The following is a 10,994-nucleotide window of genomic DNA, read 5'->3' on the forward strand; positions in this document are numbered from 1 at the left end:
AGTGACTATTCTAGTGATTCTATCCCGGAGTCTTGCGTGGTTTTCTGCCTTTCTTTTCTGCTCTGTCCTATCGCTCTTATCAGTTACCTTTACCTTTTTTTTTACTTTTTTCATAATAAAAACTGTTTCCGGTATACAGCATTTGACTTTGTGTCTTAATCTCGCTCTTAGGATCGTATCGAAACCTCCCCAATATTGGATTAGGACATTCAAATTGGCGTCACGGACAGGATCCCTTGAGATGAGAGTGCCGTATGGTTTCCCAAATACGTGAGACGTCTCAGGAATGTAAGGGGGGTGGGCTTGTTGTTTTGTTTGAAAACTGTGTGCTGCCTTCCTCTCCGGAACGTAACAGGGGAGGGCTTGTGGTTTTTTTTTTTGAAACTTGCATGCTGCCTTCCTGAGACGACCGCTTTAAACAAAATGAGTGATGATAGAACCGTTCCTTCGGGAAGGGAAGTTTTGTTTGATTTTCTGGAGAAACACGAAGCGTGACCCTCTGTGCCGGGGTAGACTGGGCTCAGGGAAATTGGCATAATTTGCAGAGCGTGGTTGACCGAATGAGCGCCTTGCACAAAGATGCGAGACTAAGAGCAGGAAAAGGAAAAGCGATTATTTGTGCCGTTCTTGGTGCTAGCTTGGCTGCCGCAGTAGAGGTTCGAGATCGTTGTCATACTGTGGAGTCCCTAACTATCGAACCCCTTCAAAGCCTTACTCGGTCCCTTCAGGGGCAAGTGGCAGAATTAAAAGAACTTAAAGCGGAAAAGGATCAAGTGAAACATTTACAGACTGCCCTTAAGGAGCAGCTCCTTGCAGACACTACCTGTGAGGAAATTCCCCCAAGATCAGAAATTGGCTACCCCTTTAATGACCTGCAGGCAGCAAAAGAGAGAGTAGAGAAATTAGAGCCGCTTTCGCTGCGACCCTTGGTCAAGACTGAGTACGTTTATGATGATGAGCAGGACCACTCCTCCCAAGTTACAACCAAGGAAGTCCCCTATACCGCTGTCGAGTTGGTGAAATTAAAAAAGGAATTTGGCCGAACCCCTAAGGAATCAGAAATTGAGTATGTGTGGAGAGTGTCGCTGTCTGGGGGGGACCAGATTCTGTTAAGTGAAAGAGAGGTGGAAGGGTACTGGGGACCAGGGGTGTTTTTAACTACTGGGAACCACTGTGCCCCCTGGTCTTTGACCCAACAGGCAGCCTATTGGGCGGGTAGGTTGAACCCCCTGGAGAGGGGGGACCCTCTTGCGATTATGGGGACTGTGGATCAATTAGTAGAGAGTGTGCAGAAGGCAGTTTGTCTGCAAGTGATGTATGATCGAAAGTTGGAGCCTAGACAGGAGTCCCCAATGATGATGCCAGTAGATCCCGAACGGATGACCCCCCTTATAAGGGGACTCCCCGATTCCTTGAAACCGATTGGTATACAATTACAGGGAAAAATACAAGCGATGCCCCAAGGTGACAGAGTTGCGGCTGCTTTAGAAGGACTTACACCACACCGCCGACCCTTGGACAGGAAAATGTGGACCTGGGGGGAGGTGGCCCAAGAACTGATCAATTATGGGTGCAAGTATGGCCCCGTTAACCTTTCAACCACCAAAACAGACTCCAGGGGCTTGAGGCGAGCGGAAGTAAAAATAGTTCCACGCCCCGGGAGTGATAGGAGAGTACCTCTCTCCAAACCACCGGGAGGGAGAGATGTCCCGAACAAACGCAACAGACTGTGGGCGGAGGGACAACGGAAGGGGATCCCATGTGACTTAATGGACGGACTGCCAACAGACAAATTAGAAAAGTTGGTAACAAGATGGCCCACTAAATCAGCAAATGGAGAAGTGGATTTTGAGGATACTGCTCCCAGTGCTCCCCCCTTGATTAATTTATCAGAAATAAATGCCTCCCAAAACCCAGCGGGAAACTAGATCCTTCGCCCTTCAATGGTGAGCGGAGGGGCGAAGGTTGGATACATATCAGACAGCTCACTGAGAATGACCGGGGTGATTTGCTAATTACAGGCCTCGTAGGACCAAAACAAGTTCTGGTCACATTTTTGATAGATACTGGTGCTCAAATTTCAGTTATTAAAATGAAAAATGCCACTAATTGCGGAGTTACATCCTCCAAGCAAACACTGTTTATGGCAGATGCATTTGGCAATGTTCAACTACAGGCATTGGCAATGGTCAGCCTGTGTCTGCCGGGAGAAGATAGTGCCACTACAGTGGCTATGGTAGTGGGAGAGCTTCCATTCAACCTCTTGGGACTTGATGTTCTGAAAGGGAAGACCCGGACTGATAATTAAGGGACACAGTGGTCATTTGGTTCCTCCACTGTAGATATTCAGCTGCTACAAGCCGCGCCACTACTTCCCCCTTCGAAGCTCACAAATGTTAAGCCTTATCTGATACCTTTGGGGGCCAGAGAGGGAATAACCCCTGTATTAGAAGACTTAAAAGGACAAGGTATTGTGATTCCGACCCATTCTCCTTTTAACTCTCCAGTGTGGCCAGTACGAAAACCTAATGGCACGTGGAGATTAACAGTAGATTATCGCAGGCTCAATGCAAATACCGGTCCATTGACAGCAGCAGTACCAAACATTACCGAGTTTATAGCTACAATCCAGGAACGAGCCCACCCGGTCATGGCGACAGTGGATGTTAAGGACATGTTTTTTATGGTTCCCCTGCAGCCTGAGGACCAAGATCGCTTTGCTTTTACCTGGGAAGGCCAACAATTCACTTTCACCCGACTCCCACAGGGATATAAGCATTCCCTCACTCTAGCCCACCACGCGTTAGCGCAGGAGCTAGAGGTAATTCAGACAGAGAAGGAGGTCAGAGTTTACCAATATATCGACGACATTCTTGTGGGAGGGGATGAAATAGAGAAAGTTCGGATAACTCAGGATAATATAATTTCCCACTCAGAAAGTTTGGGGTTGAAAATTCCACCGGAGAAGATACAAACACCCTTGAGTGAAGTAAAGTTTTTAGGAATCTGGTGGAAAGGAGAAATGACCGGACACCCTTTCCTCATTAGATCAGATTAAAATGCCAGAGTCAAAAAAGGATTTGCAGCATGTATTAGGATTACTTGTGTTTTGGAGAAAACATATCCCTGATTTTTCGATTATTGCAAGACCTTTGTATGACTTGTTACGAAAAGGGGCCCAGTGGGAATGGACTGAACCCCATGAAGAAGCATTGTGGTTGCTAGTGTTTGAAGCAACTGCCCATCAAGCTCTTGGCCCCATTCACCCCACAGACCCCATCCATATTGAATGGGGATTTGCCAAGACTGGACTGTCAATACATCTATGGCAAAAGGGCCCTGAAGGACCCACTCGGCCTATTGGGTTCTACTCCCGTAGTTTTAAAGATGCCGAAAACCAATATACAACCTGGGAAAAGGGTTTGTTTGTCGTCAGCTTAGCCTTGAGAGAGGCTGAACGGACCATTCGGCAACAGCCATTAGTGCTTAGAGGCCCCTTTAAGGTAATCAAAATGATTTTAGCAGGAACTCTGCCCCCTGATGGGGTGGCTCAGAGAGCCTCTGTGCGGAAATGGTGTGCTCAGATAGAACACTATTGTGACATTTTTTCAGTGTCTGAGGGAGCCACAAAGAGGTTAACCATCCAAGAAGAGGTGGGCCCAAATAGAGAAACACCTGAACTTCCTCCCGTAGTACGTGGCCCCTCTGTTTTCCGAGGAATTGCAGAATGCTTGGTTTACTGATGCTTCCTCTAAGCGAGAAGGAAAAACTTGGAAATATCAAGCTGTAGCGCTCTGCATAGATGCAGATAAACAAATAATCACTGAAGGGGAAGGCAGTGCTCAAGTAGGGGAATTAGTTGCAGTGTGGAGTGTTTTCCAACACGAAGCCCAATCTACCTCTCCTGTCTATATCTATACTGACTCCTATGTCGTATTCAAAGGCTGCACTGAACGGCTTCCATTCTGGGAACAAAACGAGTGGGAAGTCAACAGGATACCCGTATGACAGAAAGAAAAATGGCAGGATATTTTGACCACTGCTAGACAAGGAAAGTTTGCGGTAGCCTGGGTGGCTTCCCATCAACAGGATAATACTCCTGTTAGCCAATGGAATGGCAAAGCTGACAAGTTAGCCGAATTAGCTCCCCTTCAGAACACCCAAATAGCGGAAGACTGGAAGTGATTGTTGGAATGGTTACATGTAAAGAGGGGATCAAAGACCTCTACTGTGAGGCCCAAGCTCGAGGTTGGCCCGTTACTAGGGAGGAATGTAAGACTTGTGTGTCCGCTTGCGAACAATGTCATACCCGCTTAGAAAGACACCCCCTGGAAGACAATCCCCTACACTTGAGGGAGGGGAAAAGGGCTGTGGGAAACCTGGCAAGTGGACTACATTGGTCCTTTCTGAAAGTCAGAAGGGAAACATTATGTGTTGGTTGGAGTAGAGGTAGTGTCAGGGTTAGTCCAGGCCGAAGCATTTGCCAGAGCTACTGGAGAAAACACGGTGAAAGCTTTGAAAAGGTGGTTTGGCACCTTCCCCAAACCATGGTCAATTCAGTCAGATAATGTTTCTCACTTTACTGCTAAAATAGTCCAGGAGTGGGAAATTCGGGAAGGAATCTCGTGGGTACACCATACTCCGCATTATCCACAGGCAAATGGAATTGTAGAAAGAACTAATGGTTTGTTGAAGCGCTTTCTTAAGCTGCATAAGCCCGGATGGGCCAAACGACTATGGGATGCAGTTACTGGTGTCAACAGTCATTGGGGAATAAATGGATGCCCAAAAATCACAGCATTTTGTCCAAAGGCTCCAACCATTATGCCAGCCCCATGCGGCTCTGATTATCCCAAGAATCCGTCACACTTTCCGGGCCAGCCCATTTTGGTCGAACTCCCCACTGTGGGGGCCGTACCCCTGGTACTGGAAACCCCAATGAATAAGTATGCCTGGAAAGCAAAAGATGCCCATGGGAAGGAACACAAGATTAACACAAGGTGAATTATTCCATCCTTCTAACCACAACTCTCTTCTGGTTCCTGGAAGGGAACCAAGTTTGTTTTCTTTTCTCTTTCAGGTGAAGGTTCTGGAGCCTGTCTGAAGGAATTCATGAACACTTGAAGTTGCTGATCTCCTGTGGAGTTTTGTCAGGGATTGTTTTGTTAATTTTTATAGGATGTGTAGTGTACTATCTCAAACAGAGTTTTGGCTGGCCATTATCGCCATCTTTAATATTGGGGGAAGCTTCTGCACTCCTCCCTCCCCAAAATTGTTATGGCAAAATGAGTTTGTTGCTTTAGGCCAACAAGTAGCTAATGCTTTTAATCTTACTAAGTGTTGAGTTTGTGGTGGATCGTTAGGTTTAGAAAGTTGGCCATGGACTGCTTTCCCCATTTCCCCTAAATGGTTGGTGGGCAACTACAGTGAAATTAAAAATTATACCTATTGGGAAGACAGTACATCACTGCCCTGGCCAATACGATACCCAACTCATGGAGAATATTGTATAGCCTCCAACAACATTGTGTTGGGATTGCGTGGCAAGGTTTTGGTAGCGGGTGGGGGCTATAGGGGTGGCTCCTGTGAGGAGCTTCTAGAAGCTACCCCTGTGTCTGACAGAGCCAATGCCAGACAGCTCCAAGATGGGCCCGCCCCTGGCCAAGGCCAAGCCAATCAGAACCTCTGTGATAACATATTTAAGAAGGGGAAAAAAAAACAGTTGGGCGAAGTGTTTGCAGCCGGAGAGAGAAGTGCGAAGATGTAACACCAAGGTCAGTGCAGGAGGAGGGGGGAGGAGGTGCTCCAGGCGCCGGAGCAGAGACCCCCCCTCTGCAGCCCGTGGTGAAGACCATGGTGAAGCAGGCTGTCCCCCTGCAGCAGCCCATGGAGGAAGGATGAGGGGGTGTAGAGATTCTACCTGCAGCCCGTGGAGGACCCCAGGCCGGAGCAGGTGGAGGCACCCGAAGGAGGCTGTGACCCATGGGAAGCTCAGGCTGAAGCAAGTCCCTGGCAGGACCTATGGACTCATGGAGAGAGGAGCCCACGCCAGGGCAGGTTTGCTGGCAGGACTTGTGACCCCGTGGGGGACCCACGCTGGAGCAGTTTTCTCCTGAAGGTCTGCACCCCATGGAAGAGACCACGCTGGAGCAGTTCGTGAAGGACTGTAGCCCGTGGGAGAGACTCCATGTTGGAGCAGGGGAACGTTGAGAGGAGTCCTCCCCCTGAGGACAAAGAAGTGGCAGAAACAACGTGCGCTGCACTGACCGCAACCCCCATTCCCCGCTCCCCCGCCCTCCCCCGTGCCACTGAGGGGGGAGGAGGTTGAAGCCAGGAGTGAAGTTGAGCCCAGGAAGATGGGAGGGGTGGGGGGGAGGTGTTTTAAGACTTGATGTTATTTTCTCATTGCTCTATTCTGTTTTGTTTAGTAATAAATTAGATGAATCTCCTTTCTAAGTTCAGTCTGTTTTGGTCGTGACGATAATTAGTGAGTGAGCTCTCCCTGTCCTTATCTCGACCCAAGCCTTTTGTTATACTTCTCCTCCCCATCGTGCTGGGGGAGGGGTGAGCGAGCGGCCGCATGGTACCTTGCTGCCGGCTGGGCCTAAACCACAACAAACATCAATACTGGAAACTTCCTAGGGCGATCTAACTGTAAATTGACTTACATTTATGGTAATACTTCCATTGGGAGAATGGACTGGAGATGGCGAAATGAAACAGGTGGTATTTGGTATCCAGGGAGATTCTAGTCCCCAGATGGGAGCTTAGGGTGGAACCGCGCCTCCGCCCATGGGACGTTGTGGATCTGCACCTTCGTCCGCCGTTGCAGAATGAGAGTTTTGGACCCCCCGAGACGTTGTGGATCCGTGGCAGTGACTATTCTAGTGATTCTATCCCGGAGTCTTGCGTGGTTTTCTGCCTTTCTTTTCTGCTCTGTCCTATCGCTCTTATCAGTTACCTTTACCTTTTTTTTACTTTTTTCATAATAAAAACTGTTTCCGGTATACAGCATTTGACTTTGTGTCTTAATCTCGCTCTTAGGATCGTATCGAAACCTCCCCAATATTGGATTAGGACATTCAAATTGGCGTCACGGACAGGATCCCTTGAGATGAGAGTGCCGTATGGTTTCCCAAATACGTGAGACGTCTCAGGAATGTAAGGGGGGTGGGCTTGTTGTTTTGTTTGAAAACTGTGTGCTGCCTTCCTCTCCGGAACGTAACAGGGGAGGGCTTGTGGTTTTTTTTTTTTGAAACTTGCATGCTGCCTTCCTGAGACGACCGCTTTAAACAAAATGAGTGATGATAGAACCGTTCCTTCGGGAAGGGAAGTTTTGTTTGATTTTCTGGAGAAACACGAAGCGTGACCCTCTGTGCCGGGGTAGACTGGGCTCAGGGAAATTGGCATAATTTGCAGAGCGTGGTTGACCGAATGAGCGCCTTGCACAAAGATGCGAGACTAAGAGCAGGAAAAGGAAAAGCGATTATTTGTGCCGTTCTTGGTGCTAGCTTGGCTGCCGCAGTAGAGGTTCGAGATCGTTGTCATACTGTGGAGTCCCTAACTATCGAACCCCTTCAAAGCCTTACTCGGTCCCTTCAGGGGCAAGTGGCAGAATTAAAAGAACTTAAAGCGGAAAAGGATCAAGTGAAACATTTACAGACTGCCCTTAAGGAGCAGCTCCTTGCAGACACTACCTGTGAGGAAATTCCCCCAAGATCAGAAATTGGCTACCCCTTTAATGACCTGCAGGCAGCAAAAGAGAGAGTAGAGAAATTAGAGCCGCTTTCGTTGCGACCCTTGGTCAAGACTGAGTACGTTTATGATGATGAGCAGGACCACTCCTCCCAAGTTACAACCAAGGAAGTCCCCTATACCGCTGTCGAGTTGGTGAAATTAAAAAAGGAATTTGGCCGAACCCCTAAGGAATCAGAAATTGAGTATGTGTGGAGAGTGTCGCTGTCTGGGGGGGACCAGATTCTGTTAAGTGAAAGAGAGGTGGAAGGGTACTGGGGACCAGGGGTGTTTTTAACTACTGGGAACCACTGTGCCCCCTGGTCTTTGACCCAACAGGCAGCCTATTGGGCGGGTAGGTTGAACCCCCTGGAGAGGGGGGACCCTCTTGCGATTATGGGGACTGTGGATCAATTAGTAGAGAGTGTGCAGAAGGCAGTTTGTCTGCAAGTGATGTATGATCGAAAGTTGGAGCCTAGACAGGAGTCCCCAATGATGATGCCAGTAGATCCCGAACGGATGACCCCCCTTATAAGGGGACTCCCCGATTCCTTGAAACCGATTGGTATACAATTACAGGGAAAAATACAAGCGATGCCCCAAGGTGACAGAGTTGCGGCTGCTTTAGAAGGACTTACACCACACCGCCGACCCTTGGACAGGAAAATGTGGACCTGGGGGGAGGTGGCCCAAGAACTGATCAATTATGGGTGCAAGTATGGCCCCGTTAACCTTTCAACCACCAAAACAGACTCCAGGGGCTTGAGGCGAGCGGAAGTAAAAATAGTTCCACGCCCCGGGAGTGATAGGAGAGTACCTCTCTCCAAACCACCGGGAGGGAGAGATGTCCCGAACAAACGCAACAGACTGTGGGCGGAGGGACAACGGAAGGGGATCCCATGTGACTTAATGGACGGACTGCCAACAGACAAATTAGAAAAGTTGGTAACAAGATGGCCCACTAAATCAGCAAATGGAGAAGTGGATTTTGAGGATACTGCTCCCAGTGCTCCCCCCTTGATTAATTTATCAGAAATAAATGCCTCCCAAAACCCAGCGGGAAACTAGATCCTTCGCCCTTCAATGGTGAGCGGAGGGGCGAAGGTTGGATACATATCAGACAGCTCACTGAGAATGACCGGGGTGATTTGCTAATTACAGGCCTCGTAGGACCAAAACAAGTTCTGGTCACATTTTTGATAGATACTGGTGCTCAAATTTCAGTTATTAAAATGAAAAATGCCACTAATTGCGGAGTTACATCCTCCAAGCAAACACTGTTTATGGCAGATGCATTTGGCAATGTTCAACTACAGGCATTGGCAATGGTCAGCCTGTGTCTGCCGGGAGAAGATAGTGCCACTACAGTGGCTATGGTAGTGGGAGAGCTTCCATTCAACCTCTTGGGACTTGATGTTCTGAAAGGGAAGACCCGGACTGATAATTAAGGGACACAGTGGTCATTTGGTTCCTCCACTGTAGATATTCAGCTGCTACAAGCCGCGCCACTACTTCCCCCTTCGAAGCTCACAAATGTTAAGCCTTATCTGATACCTTTGGGGGCCAGAGAGGGAATAACCCCTGTATTAGAAGACTTAAAAGGACAAGGTATTGTGATTCCGACCCATTCTCCTTTTAACTCTCCAGTGTGGCCAGTACGAAAACCTAATGGCACGTGGAGATTAACAGTAGATTATCGCAGGCTCAATGCAAATACCGGTCCATTGACAGCAGCAGTACCAAACATTACCGAGTTTATAGCTACAATCCAGGAACGAGCCCACCCGGTCATGGCGACAGTGGATGTTAAGGACATGTTTTTTATGGTTCCCCTGCAGCCTGAGGACCAAGATCGCTTTGCTTTTACCTGGGAAGGCCAACAATTCACTTTCACCCGACTCCCACAGGGATATAAGCATTCCCTCACTCTAGCCCACCACGCGTTAGCGCAGGAGCTAGAGGTAATTCAGACAGAGAAGGAGGTCAGAGTTTACCAATATATCGACGACATTCTTGTGGGAGGGGATGAAATAGAGAAAGTTCGGATAACTCAGGATAATATAATTTCCCACTCAGAAAGTTTGGGGTTGAAAATTCCACCGGAGAAGATACAAACACCCTTGAGTGAAGTAAAGTTTTTAGGAATCTGGTGGAAAGGAGAAATGACCGGACACCCTTTCCTCATTAGATCAGATTAAAATGCCAGAGTCAAAAAAGGATTTGCAGCATGTATTAGGATTACTTGTGTTTTGGAGAAAACATATCCCTGATTTTTCGATTATTGCAAGACCTTTGTATGACTTGTTACGAAAAGGGGCCCAGTGGGAATGGACTGAACCCCATGAAGAAGCATTGTGGTTGCTAGTGTTTGAAGCAACTGCCCATCAAGCTCTTGGCCCCATTCACCCCACAGACCCCATCCATATTGAATGGGGATTTGCCAAGACTGGACTGTCAATACATCTATGGCAAAAGGGCCCTGAAGGACCCACTCGGCCTATTGGGTTCTACTCCCGTAGTTTTAAAGATGCCGAAAACCAATATACAACCTGGGAAAAGGGTTTGTTTGTCGTCAGCTTAGCCTTGAGAGAGGCTGAACGGACCATTCGGCAACAGCCATTAGTGCTTAGAGGCCCCTTTAAGGTAATCAAAATGATTTTAGCAGGAACTCTGCCCCCTGATGGGGTGGCTCAGAGAGCCTCTGTGCGGAAATGGTGTGCTCAGATAGAACACTATTGTGACATTTTTTCAGTGTCTGAGGGAGCCACAAAGAGGTTAACCATCCAAGAAGAGGTGGGCCCAAATAGAGAAACACCTGAACTTCCTCCCGTAGTACGTGGCCCCTCTGTTTTCCGAGGAATTGCAGAATGCTTGGTTTACTGATGCTTCCTCTAAGCGAGAAGGAAAAACTTGGAAATATCAAGCTGTAGCGCTCTGCATAGATGCAGATAAACAAATAATCACTGAAGGGGAAGGCAGTGCTCAAGTAGGGGAATTAGTTGCAGTGTGGAGTGTTTTCCAACACGAAGCCCAATCTACCTCTCCTGTCTATATCTATACTGACTCCTATGTCGTATTCAAAGGCTGCACTGAACGGCTTCCATTCTGGGAACAAAACGAGTGGGAAGTCAACAGGATACCCGTATGACAGAAAGAAAAATGGCAGGATATTTTGACCACTGCTAGACAAGGAAAGTTTGCGGTAGCCTGGGTGGCTTCCCATCAACAGGATAATACTCCTGTTAGCCAATGGAATGGCA

At 48.1% G+C, this 10,994-nt stretch overlaps 2 protein-coding genes across 2 annotated transcripts; both read left to right on the top strand.

The window, feature by feature from the left end:
* Nucleotides 1–423: 423 nt before the first annotated feature.
* LOC142599348 (uncharacterized) lies at nt 424–1,928 on the top strand. The gene is given in 2 exon segments (XM_075739214.1): nt 424–502; nt 505–1,928. Coding segments are annotated over 2 exon segments (1,503 nt in total).
* Nucleotides 1,929–7,297: 5,369 nt separating this feature from the next.
* LOC142599349 (uncharacterized) lies at nt 7,298–8,802 on the top strand. Its single transcript, XM_075739215.1, is given in 2 exon segments — nt 7,298–7,376; nt 7,379–8,802. Coding segments are annotated over 2 exon segments (1,503 nt in total).
* Nucleotides 8,803–10,994: the final 2,192 nt, after the last annotated feature.

Source organism: Balearica regulorum, chromosome W (assembly GCF_011004875.1).
Source record: "Balearica regulorum gibbericeps isolate bBalReg1 chromosome W, bBalReg1.pri, whole genome shotgun sequence".
Classification (NCBI taxonomy): domain Eukaryota; kingdom Metazoa; phylum Chordata; class Aves; order Gruiformes; family Gruidae; genus Balearica; species Balearica regulorum.